The sequence below is a fragment of the Eubalaena glacialis genome, chromosome 14, assembly GCF_028564815.1.
Source record: "Eubalaena glacialis isolate mEubGla1 chromosome 14, mEubGla1.1.hap2.+ XY, whole genome shotgun sequence".
In the NCBI taxonomy this organism is placed as follows: Eukaryota; Metazoa; Chordata; class Mammalia; order Artiodactyla; family Balaenidae; genus Eubalaena; species Eubalaena glacialis.
Genome location: NC_083729.1, coordinates 94,283,687 through 94,302,508, shown reverse-complemented (window position 1 = coordinate 94,302,508; position 18,822 = coordinate 94,283,687). Strand labels below are relative to the sequence as shown.

At 40.9% G+C, this 18,822-nt stretch overlaps 1 protein-coding gene across 1 annotated transcript in view; it reads left to right on the top strand.

Annotated features, from left to right (window-relative positions):
* SEPTIN10 (septin 10) overlaps positions 1 to 18,822 on the top strand; it is a 55,157-nt gene that overhangs the window by 21,581 nt on the left and 14,754 nt on the right. Inside the window, exons 3-7 of the mRNA XM_061168839.1 lie at positions 4,358 to 4,478; positions 4,895 to 5,090; positions 12,146 to 12,332; positions 16,096 to 16,257; positions 17,855 to 17,951. Of these exons, the coding sequence (XP_061024822.1) occupies positions 4,358 to 4,478; positions 4,895 to 5,090; positions 12,146 to 12,332; positions 16,096 to 16,257; positions 17,855 to 17,951 (763 nt within the window). The remainder of the gene's footprint in view (positions 1 to 4,357; positions 4,479 to 4,894; positions 5,091 to 12,145; positions 12,333 to 16,095; positions 16,258 to 17,854; positions 17,952 to 18,822) is intronic.

Below are 18,822 nucleotides of genomic sequence, written 5' to 3'. Positions count from 1 at the left end.
GCTGTTGATTAGCTCCCAGCCTGCGGGTCGGGAGAGCCAGGATGCCTCCCTGGCTTCTCCACCCAGGCCTCACGTGCAGGAGGTCGGCTGCTGGTTCCCAGCTGGGACCGCACCCCACCCCACCCCCAACTCTTCCAGGTTGTCGGCAGAGTTCCGTTCTTTGCTGGCCGGTTGCTGCCAGCCTCTGGAGATCATTCTTAGGTCCTTGCGACCCATACAGCAAGGGGAACTGGAAAGGCAAGGCCCCTTCATGCTTCAAATCCCTTCCACTCGGAAATCCTCTGTCCCTTTTAAGGGTCCACCCCGGATAATCTCCCTTTCTAAGGTTAACTAATTTGGGACCTTAATGACATCTGTAAAACCCCTTCACCACAGCACCTAGATTAGTGTTTGAATAACCAGAAGGTGTGGGTACACCCGGTGCCAGCAGTCTTGGGGTCCTCGTGGGAACTCTCCCACCATATACAGTGAAAAGCTCGTCTTTCTCACCTACACCTCCAGGTCCACTCCCAATAGTCTGTCACTACCCTCTGAGACATCTTCATCCATATTCATATATATATGAGCATATATGAAAAGATTTTTTCTTTTTGAAACTCAAATCACAGTGAATAAATCACTGTTTAGATACTTAGCATCTGAGATTTCTCCACGTGTGGAATGTGTCAGTCGTTCAGGATTCCATCGTGTGGATTCACTACAACTTGTTTATCCATTTGCCAGTTGTTGGACCTTTGCTTGTTTCTTGCCACTTCTGACTGTTTGGAGGAAAGCTGCTACGACCATCCGTGCGTCAGTCCTTGTGTGGATGGGTGCTCTTTATCTTGGGTGCTGGCAAGCGGGGTTTTCTGGCTGTGCAGTTACGTGTATTTAACTTTATAAGAAACCACTGCCTGCCTTCCAGAGCGGCTGTGCCATTTTGCATTTGCAGCAGCGAACTTATCAGAGTTCCCGTTTTTGTTCATCATCTCCAACACTTGATGTTATCAGCCCTTTAAATTTTTGCCATTTTAGTGGCTCTTCAGGGGCATCTTATTGTAGTTGTGCTTCACATTTTCCTGATAACTATTAATAATGTGGAGCACTCTTTCATTTGCTCATTGGCTATTTTGTTATCTTTTTTGTGAAGTGTCTGTTCAAGTGTTTTACCCATTTTTTTTTTAAATGGGTTGTCTTGTTATTGAATCTTACAAAATTCTTTATGTATTCTGAATACAAGTGCTTTGTCATATATATACTATTTTCTCCCAGTCTGTGACTTGCATATTCCTTGATGACTCTAAGTTTTTAATTTTGATTAAGTAGACAAATAGGTAAATAATAGATTGTCACAATACCACACTCCTTGGTGACTGTAGCCTCAGATTAGGTACTGTAAGTCCTTCAGCTTGTTCTTTTGTACAGTCTAGCTGTTCTAAGTCTTCTGCCTTCCCATATGAATTTTACCATCAGTGTGTCGGTTACTGTATTGACAGTATATATTTGGGTCTTGCTCTTTTATCCAGTCTGACAATTTCCTTTTGATTGAAAAGTTTAGACCTACATTGTCTAGTATGGTGGCCACTAGCCACACGTGGCTATTTAAATTTAAATTAGTTAAAATTAAATAAAATTTAAAAGTTCGTTCCTCGGTTGCATGCGTTACTTGCAGGTGCTCAGTGTCTGCACGTGGCTGGTGTCTCCTGTTGGCAGCTCAGCATTGTCATGGAAGGTCCTGTTGGACAGCTAGCTGGCTTAGACCACTTCTGTTTAATTATAGACACAGCTGTTTTAAGTCTACCCACTGGCCATGTGTTTTTTTTTTTTTACTTTTTTTTTTGAATTGTATTTTATTTTTTTATACAGCAGGTTATTATTAGTTATCCATTTGATACATATTAGTGTATACATGTCAATCCCAACCTCCCAGTTCATCCCACCACCACTTCCCCCCTTGGTGTCCATACATTTGTGGCCATGTGTTTTCCATTTGTCCCATTTGTTCTTTCATTTTTTTTTCTTTTCCTGCCTCCTTTTAGATTAATGGAGTATTTTTATGATTGCTTACTAGCTAACCCTGTTTGGTCTTTTATTTTTTTAAACAGTAATTGATGTGGGCTTTAACTTATCACTCACTGCCTTCAGTGTTGCAGCACGTCCTGTATAGTGTAGAAACCTTATGACAGTGTAACTCCATTCCCCTTCCCATCTTTTGTGCTGTCACAGTCATGCATCCTGCTTCTCCATGTATCATAAATCCTGTAATACACTGTTGTTATTGCTTTAAACAGTCAATCTATATTTTCAAGAAATTAAAACAAGCAAAAAATTCTCTTAACGTTTACCCATATTTTTACCTTTCTGACAGTCTTCATCCTTTTTGTAGATCTGAGTTTCCGTCTGTTGTCATTTTCCTTTCTCTTGGAGAACTTTTAGCATTTCTTGTCGTGTAGCATTTCTGGTCGTGACATTTCGTAAATGTCATTTGTACATTTAGCAAATGTAGCTGTCTTCATTTGCCTTCACCTGTGAGGGGTGTTTTCATTGGATTCAGAACTCTGGGCTGTCACTTCTTCTTTGGCGCTTTACTGGTGCTGTTCTGTCGTCTTTTGGTGCACGTCTTATGTTTTACTTGTCTGTAATATGCCTCCCCACCCCTGGTTGCTTGTAAAGCTTTCTTCATCCTTACATGTAGATGGTTTGCTCTGATGTGCCTGGCTGTGGGATCCTTTGGATTTTTTCGTTTGTAGTTTGCTAGAATTCTTGGATCTCTGAGTTCATGCCGAAACAATTAGAACGTTTTCAGTCACTATTACTTAGCCATTTCCTTCCTCCCTCCTCTGGCTCCCATTTCTTTCCCACCCGGCATTCCGATTATAGGTATGTTAGACCATTTGATATTGTGCCAGTTTTTTGAGGCTCTGTTATAGTTTTATCTTTTCTATGAGAGATTTTTAGCTTGGATAAATAGATATTTAGCATGGATAATGATATTGAACAAAGTTTCCTTCCATTGTTTGATCTGCTGTTAATACTATTCAATAACTTTTTAATTTCTGATGTTGCATTTTTCCATTCTAGGAATTCCATTTGTTGCCTTTCATTGTTGTCGAGCGGTTTCACGTTTCTCTTATAATTCCCTGTCACGTCACCCATTATATGCATCTCTTTTTCCTGTAGAAAAAGAGCACATTTTTCTTCTTTAACATATTTATCAGAGTTCTTTTTAAGTTCTTATCAGCTAGTTCAACATCTGGCTCGTTTGTGGATCTCGTTTCTTTGACTGTTTTTTTCCTTGACTATGAATCACATTTTTTTGCTTCTTCCTATGTAGTGCTTTGGCTGTATAGTAGATGTCGTGGATGGTACACTGTAGAGGCGCTGGCCTCTGTTGTTTTCTGAGGAGTGCTGGCCTTTGATCTAGCGCGCAGTTAAGTCACTGGCTGCTCACACTGATCTGTGTTATGGCAGGTTTATTTCAGCTGTGCCTTCAGTACTAGAGAGGTTTCTGATTCCTGGGATGTGATCCTCACTCCTAAAATGAGGCCCATCTAGGGTTCTGTGTGTTTACTGAGCCCCTGTAACTTACAGACTTTAAATTCAAGCTCCCCAGGCTGGCCCTCTTGGAAACTCTGTTTGGCTCCTTCCGGTTCCCATTTCCCCTATACGTGTGCAGTCAGCACTCAGCCAAAGATTTGAGGGTGTGTATGCAAAGGCTGGACTCCCTCCTTTCTGGGATTTTCCCTCTGAGGTTTCAGCTGACCTGCCTGCCCTTGCCTCCACTGGCTTCTGACCCCAGTGAGACTCTCACCTCCATCCTGCACTCTGTCTGCTTGTGCGGCAGTGACCGGGGTCTGCCCTCGGGAAAAGCTAGCAGATGTGTGTGTCTCAGTGACCGAAGGAACTGACTGTAGTTGTTATTAGCAAGGAGGTGGGTGTGACATAAGTTACTCTGCCGTTACTGGGGACTGGAACTGTATCTGTAATTTCACACTGTACCTCTTTCACTTGACATTTTAATGTGAGAATTTAAGTTCTTAAACATTTATCAAAAACATCTTTCATGACTTTTACACACTTCATTTTGTGAATGATTATGCCGTAGTTTACTTGAGTATTTTCCTGTTTTGGGAAATCAAATATTTTTATGTCATAAGTAGTGCTGGACTCTCATCATAGGAAGATAATAAGAAATACGTGTTTTGAGGGTCTGGACACAGGTTTCTCACAAACTTAACCAGTTGTATCTTGGGGGAGGTATAATGATCAAAAAGCCTTTAATTTTTTTTCTGATAAATTATGTTTATCTCTAATGTGCCTATATCCTGTTTTAGTAAAACTTTAAAAAATTGTTGCCGTTGTTTTTGTTCCCTTTCAGCAAAAAAAAGAAAATACTCGTTCTTTAGCCATGTCTGGCCATGTTGGTTTTGAGAGTCTGCCTGATCAGCTAGTCAACAGATCGATTCAGCAAGGCTTCTGCTTTAATATTCTCTGCGTGGGTAAGTGCCCAGCCCCCCTAGATTCTTCCTTCCTGCTCCTGTGCTCACTTCCTTCTTGTCATGAGCAGCGTGGTGCCCACGTTAGCAACTTAAGATCATGATTACAGATTTTTTTTCAGTTATTTAAATTCTATCAGTTTTGGTTTTCTTAGCTGTACTGCTTTAAACTTTTTGTTTGTTCTTTAAACATTTCAGTGCTTTCTTCAGAGTTCTGAGTAACTTAGCACACGTGATTCATTTTTATGCTCTGCTGGTGACTCAGTGGACCAGCCTTCGCATGTATGTATTTCAGGGACAATCCAGCCTTTGAAGTATTTGAAATATTTGGGATCCGTGAAACCATTGTAAGAATTTACTGTTCTGTTTTTCTTCATCCATCCTGTGCACCTGTGAAGATGTCCCTGCATTTCTTTCAGGGGAGACTGGAATTGGAAAATCAACGCTGATTGACACATTATTTAATACGAATTTTGAAGACCATGAATCCTCACATTTTTACCCACATGTTAGACTTAAAGCACAGACATACGAACTCCAGGAAAGTAACGTTCGATTGAAATTGACCATCGTGAATACAGTGGGATTTGGTGACCAAATAAACAAAGAAGAGAGGTACATGCTTTCCTCTTGTAATAAAATAGGTTTTTCTTATTTCAGGATATCTGCCTTCTTGTCCTATGTGCTGTGATTTGATTTTCAACTGTGGAAACCCATGCCTTTCCTCCCAGACTTAAATTTTTTAAATAATTAAGCAATATTTTATTATTGTTAACAAATTGACATTTTTCTACCCAGTTGTCTAATTTCTTTAGAGTAATTTGAATCACATTTTTTAAATGTGTGTTTCAGCAAAAATAGTTTTAGTTATTTCCTGATATGACAATTTGGTGTATATTAAGTGATTTTAACTAATTCTCAGGCAAGACTTGTCTTGTTGAGAAAAAAAACAAAACAAAACAAGGCATATATGGCAAATATATAATCGCCAAATCCATGGTGCATGAATTGTTTTGTGAAATTCTAACTAAATTAGCCAGGTACATTATTAAGCATTGCAGGAAAGGTTTGATAATGAAATTTTTATTTGTATTTTATATTAGGTCACTATTTTTGTCATTATTTCTATGGTATTATAATTATTCTTTTTTAAAAATTTTATTTATTTAGGTATTTATTTTTATTATTTTTTGTGGGGGCTGTGACAGGTCTTAGTTGCGGTACGCAGGCTCTTTGTTGCAGCGTGCGCGTTTTCTCTCTCTAGTTGTGGTGCATGGGCTCCAGAGCACGTGGGCTCTGTAATTTGCAGCACGCGGGCTCTCTTGTTGAGGTGCGTGGGCTCAGTAGTGTGGTGTGCAGGCTTAGTTGCTCTGCGGCCTGTGGGATCTTAGTTCCCAACCAGGGATCGAACCTGTGTCCCCTGCACTGGCAGGCGGCCTTTACCATTGGACCAGCAGGGAAGCCCCTCCTATGGTATTATAAAGATTGATTATAGATTCTATATGAAATTTAAACTATAAAAGGAGGAAATAGACTGGGGCAAAGCAATGACTTTTTGTTCTTTCTCCTTTTTGAAAGTTATATATTTTCATTATTAGAGGTAGTTTCCTAGGTCCTAGAAGTTTGCTTTAGAGGGAAAATATGTTGCATCATTGACTGTCTTTATGTGTTAGCCTGTTCAGAACACTTGGGTGTTCTGCTTTAGGTTTCAGGAAACAGTTTTGTGGGCTTTCTGGAGGAAGCAGGTCGGTGGAGGAGGCAAAGGCCTTTTCTGTATAGAAATCACTTACATTTATTCTTAGATATTTGGTAGTTTTGATGGTCTTGTAAATGGTATCTTTTACAAATATTTCATTTTCTATTCGGTGTATGGAAATATAATTGATCTTGCATATAGCCACTTCTGTGATGAATTCTCTGATAAATTCCAATAACTCGTCTCTAAATTTGTTTAGGTTTTCTATGTATGTAATAGTATAATCTGCAAATAATGGCATATTCCTCCTTTCTAATTCTTTTGTTTCTTCTTTTTAAATAAGTTTTATTGCTGTATAATTTTTTTTTTTAATTTATTTTTTTTTTATTTTTGGCTGCGTTGGGTCTTCGTCGCTGCGCGCGGGCTTTCTCTAGTTGCAGCGAGCGGGGACCACTCTTCGTTGCAGTGTGCGGGCTTCTCATTGCGGTGGCTTCTCTTGTTGCGGAGCACAGGCTCTAGAGCGCAGGCTCAGTAGTTGTGGCTTGTGGGCTCTAGAGCGCAGGCTCAGTAGTTGTGGCACACGGGCTTAGTTGCTCCGCGGCATGTGAGATCTTCCCGGATCAGGGATTGAACCCGTGTCCCCTGCGTTGGCAGGCGGATTCTTAACCACTGCACCACCAGGGAAGCCCTATTGCTGTATAATTTACATAGAATAATACAATGCATTGTTTGCTTAAGTGTACAATTTAGTTACTTTTGACAAATGTGTAGTTCCTACCCACCACCACAGACAGTTATAGGAAATGTCCACAGCCCTGAGTCCCCTCACGTGCCCTGCAGGCCACTTCTTCCCCAGGGGCTCCCCCAGGGCAGTGCCTTCTCCTGGGGCGGGTGCTGTGCCTTCTCTCCGGCGCCCTCTGGTGAAGTCTCAGTGCTTTGGCCTCCCTGAGCGCCTGTCTCTCCTCCGTCCTCAGTGGGTCTGCCAGGCTTTGTGCCCTCTTTTGTGCTGGGCCCCAGAAACTTGTCTGCAGGCAGTGGGCTGGGAGGCTGTAGACTCCCCTCATTCGTCTCCCTCCCAGTGATCAGCGTTCTTACTGCCTGTTTTCCTGTGTCTGAAACCCCCTTTCCATGTATTTTGTCCGGGCAGGGGCGGGGGTGGGGGCGGGGGCGGGGGCGGGGTGTGGCTCCAGTTGCCGCTCCTCCAGCAGCATGGCTGAAGACAGTGGTCTTTATTTCCTTTCCCGCATTTTAATGCCTGACTGCACTGGGACTGGCAGTACTCCACTGGAGTCAGTGGGGATAGTGGGCATCGTTGCCTTGCCCTGACTCCAGAGGGACCGCTTCCTTTTTGCCCTGAATTATGCTGCTTTCTTTTTTTCAGTTAGAATAAGGAAGTTCCTTTATATTATTAGTAGAGTTGTTTTTTTAAAATCATGAATACGTATTATTATCAGATTTTTTTTGCATTCTGTGGAAAAGATTGTAATTTCTCTCCTTTAGTCTTTAATAAGATGAATTACAGTAACTGACTTTTTATTGGTAAATTAATCTGGCAGTCTTGGATACCATTTGGTATTCTTTTTATATTGTGCTGTATCTGATTTTTTTTTTTTCCTTTTAGTATTTTTGCATGTTATGTCTATAAGTGGGGTTTTCAACCAGTATCTTATACTATCCTTTTTTTTTTTTTTAAATAAAGGTTATGTTAGCCTTCTAAAATGAGTTTGGGGAGTTTTTCACTCTGTTTTTTGGAAAAATTTGTGTAAGATTAGAGTTATTCTTCCCTGGAATGATTGGTGGAACTTGCCGGTAAAACCATCCGGGCCTGGAGTTTTCTGAGAAGATTTTGAGTTATTAATTAATTTTCTTTAATGATTATAGGACAATTTGAAGTTGTTTTTTGAGACAGTTTTGAAAAGTTACAATTTTCCAGGAATCTGTTTCATCCAAATTCCCAAATATATTTACTTAAAGATGTTGATAATATTCTTCTAATATATTTTCATTGTCTTCATCATCTGTAATGACATCTACAACCTCCTTTCCTGGTACTGGTTATTTGTGCTTGTTTCTTTTCTCCTTGGTCAGCCTCGACAAAGTGTGGTAAGTTTACTTGGTCTTTTCAAATTTTGGCTTTGTCGATCCTATCAATTTCATACTTCTTGTTTTTCCTATTTTATTAATTTCTGCTCTTATATCTGTAATTACTTTTCTTTGGATTTTGATCTAATTTGCTCTGATTTCTCATTGATTCTCAGCCTTATGTATTTAAGATTATAAATTATCCTCTAAGTATGGCTTTACCCATACTTACCCTCTAAGTGTGGCTGCATCCCACAAATTTTGATATGTAGTATTGATATTTCCAATTTCAATTAACTTTTAATTTTTTCTTTTCTTTTATCCTGAAGAATAGACACTTTTATCACTATGTAGCAACGTTTTCCTCTTGTGAGGCTTCTGTGTTGTCAGACGTCACTTTCTTGTGGAGGCGTGTTCTTCTGTTCCTTCACTTCAGCCTTTGGGTACTCTTGTGCTTTAGATGTGCTTCTGATCAAGCATATGGTTTTCTTTTTTAAAATCCACTGTGACAATATTTATTTTTTAATTGTGTGCTTAGTCCATTCACAGGTAATATATTTACTGATATTTTACCTTTAAATTTACCATTTTATTTTGAGTTTTCTGTTTGTCGCGAGTTCCATGTTTCTTTTTCCTTTCTTGCTTGATTTCTATTCTTGTAGTTGTTACCCTAGAAATTACAAACATAATCTCTAACCTAATCAAGGTTTAAGGTTACTTAATATTTGCACTTGTCCTCGATGATACAAATAGACAATAAAATGGAATTTTTAACAGTTAAACTCTGTTAACCTCCCCCCCACCCTGCCAACTCACCCTGTCATGTTTTCTCTTTTTCCTAACCACACAAGACATTATTATTATCATTTTATATAGCCAGTATTTACTACCCTCTTAACCAAAATTTTCTGTTTTACTCTCATACTTGAAATTTTAGTTGGGTATACAATTCTGGGTGGGCATTTATTTTCTTTCCTCCCATTGAAGGTACCATTCCACTGTCTCCTGGCTTCTGTTTTTACTGCTGAGAAGGCAGCTGTCAGTCTGTCTTCCCCTTAAGAGTATCCTCCTTATTTTCCTCCAGTGCTTTTAAGACCTTTGTTTTTGTTGTTCTCCAGTTTTACCATGATATACCTAGGTTTTTATTTATTTATAATTTATCCTGATTGTGATTTGTTTGACTTCTTGAGTCTGAACAGTATCATCAGTTCTTTTAAAAAATCTGAGACATCATCTCTTCAGATGCTGTTTCTGCCCCTTCTGAAACGGTGTTAAATGTATGTTAGACCTTCTTGTTATGTCTTCTGTGTTTATTAATCTCTCTTCCATAGTTTTATCTTTTTTTTTTTTCTTCTCTCTATTGTTTTCTGGATAATTAGTTTGGATTTATCCAGTATATTACTCTAGTATACTGATTCTCTCTTTAGCTGTGTCCAATATGCTTTTAAACTAATCCATGAGTTTTTCATTCTGGTTATTATAGTTTTCAAATCTGTACATTCTGTGTGGTTCATATTCATATCTGTAGGATCACTTTTTGTTACTTTACTATTCCCAGCATGTATATTCAAGTTCGCCTTTATTTCTATTTCTTTTGTCTCTATTTTGTAACTATATCTTATAATTCCAGTACATTGCAATTTTGCAGTTATTGTACTGATGTTTGTTTTTTCCTTTGGTTCTTATTCATTGTGCCTTTTCTCCCCTATGTGCTTGGTTGTTTCTTTATTAGAGTTCTCATGGTCTTTGAAAAGTTATTTGCAGAGATATTCAGAACAGATTTGGATTTGCTTACATTCGGTCCTTCCGGGTGTTAATACTCAGGATCCTAGTTTCGTGGCTTGAGGTTCTCAGAATCAGAGGCCATGTGTGAACCCGGGCCGTGGATTCGTGCGAGGGCTGACCCCGTGGCCACAAGTTCTTGAGGCTGGTTCTCCCTCTCCGTTTATTTTCCCAACTTCATTTAGTGCTAGGGCAACCTTCCCTCGGATCCTTGGGGAGAGGGGAGGAACTGCGGGTTTACTTCTAGCTCATTCCTGCACTGAAGGTATAGATCTGAGGACCTCAGCCCAGTGTGGGCAGGCAGTCTCCTGTGTGGACCTGGACTTTGCTTTCTTCCTTCTTGTCCCGCAAATCCTTCGGGAGCAAAGCCGAAGAACCACATTGACAAACTGGCCTCCGGATGAAACTAGCACTGATGCTTTTAGTGCAGGGGCTGGTACACCTTTTCTGTGTACCAGGCCAGAGAGTAAATATCTCAAGCTTTGCAGAACCTACGGCCTCTGTCCAAACTACTCTGCTTGTAGCGAAAAAGCAGCCTCAGACTATGAATAACAAAGGAACGTGGCTGAATTTGGCCCATTTACCAAGCCCGCTCTGGTCCTCTGCTCTCCTCCCTGTTTCTACTCTCTTCGGTTTTGACGTGGTTACTTCCTTACCCTTTATGAGTACTTTGAAAAAGGAGGTGGTTTTTGTATTTTAAGCCAGTGTCTTTCATTTCATTGAAGATTGAACCTGTAATGTACTGGAAACGGAAGCCTAGAGGAAAATACTGTGGAAGAATTTCTAATATTATTATTTATTTAACAAAAAATGTTTATGGTTCTCATTTATGACAGGCATTATGCAAAGCATTCAGATAGAGGAATGTTTATGGCTATTTCTAATTGATCTATTTTAAGTCATTAATAGAAGCTTCTTTGGAAATTTTATGTTAAATATGTACTTACAGATTAATTTTTACTGTTTTATTATTTTGGGGATGGCATCACGTTGGGTCACATTTAGACCAGTTTCTCAAGGATGGTGTTCCCAATAGTACATCTGATGTGGTGAAGGTGTGCCGTTGTGTTGTTGTGTGGAGAGCACAGAAGCGTAAGGTCCCGTCTCTGTCCCCAACTGCGTGCCGTCTGCCTGGGGACAACAGGAGTTCTATGAGTTTGAAAGAAGAAGGTGATGATCCTCGAGGACTGGCAGGCCCAGGCGTTCCACTGAGTGCACATTTATTACTACCTCAGCTGCACAGTTACTGCTCCGTTTGGGGGCTACAGAGATAAGTGTAAAGGTGTCCAGGGAATTTGATAGAGGATCCGTGTGCTGCTTTTTTCACTTGGAAGCCCAGATTTGCCTGATGAGAATAGTTACGCATAGAAAGTTGAGGTTCACAGGCGGTGATTTAGCATACCAAAATGAAGTGGACCATTCACAAACTACTGACTGCAGTGCATCGTTCTGTGAGCTGCACCCTGAAGGGTGAACAGCCTGGAACAGCTGTGGGGGCAGGCGCGCCAGGCGGGAGGAGGGTCCAGGCAAGGACTCGCGTGTCGGCTGCGACGGGCTTTCCCTTGCTTGTAAGTAAATGAGAATAAAGTCATGCCTGCGTCACCAGTTAGGCGCTTCCACGTGGGTGTGCCCTTCCTCCTTACTACGTTAATGCTTTCCATGCCTCACGATCCGATTTCAGAAGCAGGGAGTCATGGAATTTGACTTAAGTATCTTTTAAGTTGTTGATACTCATGCCTTCTCTCAGCAGAATAATATGCCATGTCCAGTTTGGTTGCAATTAGACGCCTACCCTCCTTCAGCAGCCTGGCAAGTGTGGGAAGCCGTGCCAGAAGGGCTCCAGTGTGTGAATGAGTGTGAGAGGGAATTAGTGTACGTTCAGTGTTGTTTCTATAAAATGGTTTAAAGCACAGGTTGTTCTGATGGTTTCAAAGTACTGCCTTTGTACCTGCACGTTTGCACATTGTTTTATTACTTAAGTTATCTGTTTAGCATAGATAGTAACTGTTCACTGGTGAAAATACAGATCTCAAACTTTAGATTTATGCATATACCTTATTAAGGTATCATGAATATATTGTATTAAATATTTAAATAATTGTTTTTCCAGCTACCAACCAATTGTTGACTACATTGATGCTCAGTTTGAGGCCTATCTCCAAGAAGAGCTGAAAATCAAACGCTCCCTCTTTAACTACCACGACTCTCGCATCCACGTGTGCCTCTACTTCATCTCCCCGACAGGCCACTCTCTGAAGACACTGGATCTCTTGACCATGAAGAGCCTGGACAGCAAGGTGGGTTTGGAAAAGGACCAACCATCGTGCTTCAGTTCATTTTAATAGTTCCAAGTTCATTTACTTGGAACTATTAAAATATCTTTATGCTATGTACATATGTCATAACTCTTATTCTGTGCATTTTAAAAACATTTGATAATTTTCAATTTTAGGATATTTTCCAGAGAAATGCAGTTTGGGAGATGAGATGCAAAGAAAAAGCATTAACATAAAATTTTAGTCCTTTTTTAGTGATTAAATTGCATGCCAGAATATGGGTATTCATTTTCATTTAACTATAGAATTTGTTTGACACTAACTTTACTGTATGACACTATTAAGTGAGAAGAAGCTCACTGGTGCAGATCAAGGTCTAAAGTCTCACCGCATATTACAGTAAATTACATTTTTATTTCAACCGTATCCAGAAAACCTATTTTTGAATTTCTGAGCCAATGAGCTATGTATAAATTCAGGGAGCTGTAAAAAATAGTATCCACAAATTAATTCACTTCAGATTTTTTTTATTTGTTTAAAAGATAGTTAAAGACTACTGTCTTATACTAAAAAAGTCTCCAGGGTTCTCCTGTGACCTCTGATGGTGTGAGGAATGCAGCTCCATTACCTGGCTGAGCATTTCGTGAGCTAGGACTGGGAAAGCAAGGGCATCTGGCCACTGCTGCTTTCTGTACGGAAGTCGGTGTGGAAGGCACGCGGGCCAGTGGGTGCAGCATCGGTGCAGAGACGGGCTGGCTTCTGACCAGCACCGCAGTCCCCAGTCTGTGACGGGCCCGGAGGAAGCTCATGTGAGAGTCTGTTCACCTGATCGGATGTTCTAACCATTTAGCCGGTTGTTTTCATAGTTGAGTCTGATACAGGAAACCCATCTTACTCAAGGGACGTAAACCCAAGAGCGCACAGCTCTGTCTCAGGCTGCGCTTGTCTGGTGGCGGCAGAGATGCCTGCAGTACTCGCTGTGCCACCTAATCGCCCCTTGTTCCTGGCAGGTTTCTACCCTCCGAGCGTCCGTCTCCCTGCCTCTCAAACCAGAACCAGGAGAGTATCTACCTCGAAGGCAGGTGTGAGGGTGGACTAAATCGACAGTGTGTCTTGTTCTTACTACAAGGCTCCGCGGCTCCCTCCACGTGGAGAGTTACCTCCTGTGCGGGTGGTGACACGTCCCCCTCCGCCAGGGCCACTGTCGTGGCTGGGCTGGCCCTCTTGGTTCTTAGGGTCCCAGGATGCACACCAGCAACAAGCATCAGGGGACTCTGAGGAGCAAGGGTTGTTCCGACGGGTCCTGAGGGTTCACAGCACACTCGAGGCCACACGGTGGGGGCAAGTGGGGAGGGAGGGAGGGAGGGATCGTGAACCTGGGCTCAGCCTCTGTCAGGGTCTGAGGGTGAGGCATCTGGGGTTTCACAGGTTCCCCCTTTGGTGGTGACTTTAAAGCACTAGCGTGGGAATTGGGGCTGGGAAGGGAGAGGCAGGTCGCTCTAGGCTCAGCCGTCTAGGCTTTCTGAAGGGGGGTCCTCCAGGCAGGGCTGCCCGGTTCCTTACCTGATGGTAGCCAGTAGCTATGTCCGCAGCTGCAGTGGGTTTATTCGAATGGATGTCTTTGAAGTAGATGCCTCAGCAAAGGTCAGTTTCAGGCCATATGCTACAATCAAAAAGCTTAACGTCAGGTATGTACACTGGCCTGCTTCTGCTATTAATAGTGGAATCAATTAGAAGTTACTAACTTGGCATAATTTATTGAATATCTATGTATCAATATTATGATACCGAAATAAAGAACTTGGCATCAAATTTTTATATACTTTGACTAATTTATCTTCAAAGCTGTTTACCCACAATTGCTGAAAAGTTTATTTCATGGATAGTTGGAAAAATCTTTACCTCCTTTTGAACGTATTTAAGACCAATAAATCCAAACGTACACAGTTAATCAGTGTGAAATTGGAGAAGAAAAATACATTTAAGAATAGAAAAGGAATTATGATATTTAGTTTTCACTTTCATTCTGAAAATTACATTGATAGCTCACTCTCTTGACATGACTACTTAGCCTGAAGTCTTTCACTAAAAACAAACTAATAACCCAAAAAACCTACAAACCCCTGAATTTGTGGAGATATCACTCTTTGGTGGGGACATTAATCATACAGAACTAGCGTTGCAGGTCAGTCGGTCTTCAGGACCCCACATCTCTTCCTCTCGGGCCAGTGATAGGACTTTTAAATAATGCTGAGAATGGGGGACTTCCCTGGTGGCGCAGTGGTTAAGAATCCGCCTGCCAATGCAGAGGACACGGGTTTGATCCCTGATCCAGGAAGATCCCACATGCCGCGGAGCAACTAAGCCCGTACGCCACAACTACGGAGCCTGCGTTCTAGAGCCCTGCGAGCCACAACTGCTGAGCCCATGTGCCACAACTACTGAAGCCCGTGCGCCTAGAGCCTGTGCTCCGCAACAAGAGAAGCCACTGCAATGAGAAGCCCGCGCACCACAACGAAGAGCAGCCCCCGCTCGGCGCAACTAGAGAAAGCCCGCGTGCAGCAATGAAGACCCAACGCAGCCAAAAATAAAATAAAATAATTTAAAAAAAATAATGCTGAGAAAGTTATTCCTTTGAGTCGTGACCGTTTTTAGTTGGTATTCGTAAAATCTCCTTCTTTCAACATCTGGGTAAGAGTCTGACAATGGGGTGCAGGTCAGATGAAGTCATTGGGAAAAGGGACCTGCTTAAATAAGAGGCAGAAGGAGGCCCTTGGCCTGTTCCGTAGGTCTGCTGAGATCAGTCACCCTGATTACTTAGTGCTTAGAGTATTAAGAAATAAAAAATTCTTAGTGAATTATGCAGCTGATTTCAGCTCACGGCTTACATTTTATTTATTTTGTGTATGATGGAATTGTCAGAGACTGAGAGAAGAAAATGTGAGATTTCTAAACCTGAATTCAGACGAAAGATGAACTTTATAAGAGCTGTGCTTTATTTATTTATGTATGTATGGATGGATGGATGGATGGATGGGTGGATGGGTGGATGGCTGCGTTGGGTCTTCGTTGCTGCGCGCGGGCTTTCTCTAGTTGCAGTGAGCGGGGGCTACTCTTCGTTGCGGTGCGCGGGCTTCTCATTGTGGTGGCTTCTCTTATTGCGGAGCACAGGTTCTTCAGTAGTTGTGGCACGTGGGCTCAGTAATTGTGGCTTGAGGGCTCTCGAGCACAGGCTCAGCAGTTGTGGCACACGGGCTTAGCTGCTCCGCGGCATGTGGGATCTTCCCGGACCAGGGCTCGAACCCGTGTCCTCTGCATTGGCAGGCGGATTCTTAACCACTGTTGTCACCAGGGAAGTGCCAGAGCTCTGCTTTTTAAAAGCAGTTATTGTAAGGCCAGCATTTGTAGGAGTGGTTGTATATGAGTATCTGGTAAAAATGAAGCCAGTGATGCTATGTCAGGAGTCGGCAAGCTTTTCCTGTGAAGGGCCAGGTAGTAAATACTTCAGGCTTCGCAGGTCATGGGCCTCTGATACAACTACTCACTTCTGCTATTATAGAATGAAAGTGGCCATAGGAAATATGTAATGTGTAATGAATGGGCCTAGCTGGGTTCCAGTAACTCTTTATTCATGTAACCAGGCAGTGAGTGGACTGTAGTTTGCCCGTCCTCTGATCTAGGTCAAGGAAATTTGTCAGGGACTGAGTGGTTTTGAATGCAAAAACTTCAGGATTGAAAAATAAATCCTCAATCATGAGATTTTGTTTCTCTTTATTCTTAATAGGTGAACATTATACCAGTGATTGCCAAAGCAGATGCAATTTCTAAAACTGAATTACAGAAGTTTAAGATCAAGCTCATGAGTGAATTGGTCAGCAATGGTGTTCAGATATACCAGTTCCCAACAGATGATGAAACTATTGCTAAAATCAATGCTTCAATGAATGTAAGCTCTTAACTGAATATTATTTGTTTTACATATGAAAAAAGTGATTTATAAGTAACATTGCTACTAATGTATTTTCACTTCTGTCTTCCAAAACAAGGTGAATTTTGAAAGAGTCCAGTACAGGGAAATGTTTTATTTTCTAGAGTTGGAAAAGTATAATGAGAATATATTTTTGAGCATTTTTCTTTCCTCCCTACTTTCACCTAAATGAAGTGATACATCTGTGAGACCGGGATTCATCTTTTGTGGAACCATATTTAATTGCCTTAGAAAGATTCCTTTCTGTCCTGTCTTTAAGAACATGAGAAGACGTTACAGCCTCCCTCAGAATGCTTTAGGATCTTAAAATCTTTAAGGAGAGCTTTCTAATCTGGTATTGAAGCTCATTCTCCCTTACAGGGTCACAGGTACATATGAAATATTCACATAACTTTTTTATATTTTAATATAAAATATATTTAGTATATCTTAATTATACATAACTTAATATGATTGAGGATGACTAAGTTCTTTGTGTTACTTGAGGCTACCAAATTTCTTAAATACTTTGTATTTTGACGGATCATGGGTTTTGGAGTCAGACTTTACCATGTGTTCTTGTGGGAATTATTAACCTCCCTGAGACTGTTAACTTATCTATGAAATTGGGTTAATAATACCTGTCTTAAGGGTTGTGAGGATACAGCTTTGTCACTTTGTCACTGACACAGTGACATTCAGTCGCTGTTTGTTCCATTTCTCCCCTTTTGCTTTTCTGATTTTTTCATACTTTGTTCATATTAAGATACTTAAACTAAATATATAGAAAGCTGACTAATGTAAAGGAAGTGATATTAATTCCTGTGTGTTGTCTTTATATCTAATTTTGTTTTTTGTGCCCACCTGGAATAAGTTTTCAGAGGGGTACAATTAAGAGACTAAATATTGTCAATTATTAAATATTAAACATAATACTGTTTACATTAGACTTTTCCCGTAAATTAATCCTCAGCTTCAGACAGGACAGTCTACTCACTGCCATTAAATCCAGCTGCTGTATCTTTGTTCAAAATCTTCTCCTTACTGTGCTAGTTCTTCCTATTCTGCTTGATCCGTCTCCAGTTTGGGTTGTGTCTTCCTGCCCAAAGAGACCTCTCCCTCCTCTAAATTTCTGTAACATTTGTATTTAGCATTAGTTTGGGACTTAAATATTATTTTATATTAGTGTTATATATGTATATATACACTATATATATATACTTTGGTTATATGGGGGGGTGTGTGTGTGTGATTTCCTCAACGTTATCTTTCTTTTAGGACCAAGATAATAATGAGGGAAATGATACCTGTGCTAGAATTGTTTTTGTATTCTTGCAGCAAAACAGGAATACGTGTGGGGCATGCTCAGTAAATAATTCTCTCTCTAGGGCCTGAAGATGACTCTGTAGAACAGTTGGCATACATGTGAACAGTTGTGAACACATGTTCACAGGGCACGTTTTAAAAGCTGAGGCACAGCAGATCATTTGGCTTTAACACATTTGTTATTTAGTAAATTTTCTCTTCTCTGTTTTTACTGGTATGAGATGTGATTGCTGTCCTGTCTCCTTTCCAGGGACACTTGCCGTTTGCTGTGGTAGGAAGTATGGATGAGGTGAAAGTTGGAAATAAGATGGTCAAAGCTCGCCAGTACCCTTGGGGCATCGTACAAGGTAAAGGAGCTAAACGAGGATATGTGTGCTGCCTGACAGCCTGAAAGTGGCATTTAATGCGTTCTAGGAGGTGATGCTGATTTTGGGTTATGATTGGCTGTCAGAAGGGTTGGCTCTGTTCTGTTTTAGCCACGTCTGCAGAGGCCAGGCACAGCCTCCCTACTTCCTGTCTTAGATCACATTACCAGCCCAGGTGCACCAGGACGTTCAGAAGGCGGGCAGCACTGGTCGGGTACTTTGAACAAAATTTGAGTGTAAATAGTATTGTTTAAACATAGTACGTAAACTAAGTACTAGGTAATTCTGGGACACAATAACCCACTTTGTAAATTTATATATTTTTACGCATCAAAGTATTGCCAACTATTTCCCAAACAAACCAGTCAGCCAACTAAAAATGTTTAGCATTTATCTGACTCTACGATGCGTAAGCACTTAGCACTGGCTGGGTCATTCATTCATGATGGGGAACGGATCACCTCCGCTGGTACTGGTTTCCCAGCGCTGCTTTATTTTAAATTGACAAATTTTGTAATTAGTGGAAAATATTGACAAAACTTAACATTTTTAATGTATAGAAAATATAAAGGTAATAATTGTACTTAAAAACTATTGGTCACAGTAACATGTGACTCAGGATCACAAATGCGGCATCGTGTGACAAGAATTTGATGTTTACAGCAGGCACAGATGGTGTTCTCGAGGGTGCAGAATTTACCACCTTGAAGTTTTAGTGAAAAAATATTACATACTCTTTTCAGGCGGTATGTGAAATGTCCTGAGGACGGTTTATAAACTGCTAACAAAATATTAGTGAAATGATCGGAGCATATGGTACAGAACAGAATGTATTTCTTTCCTATTTCCTGTT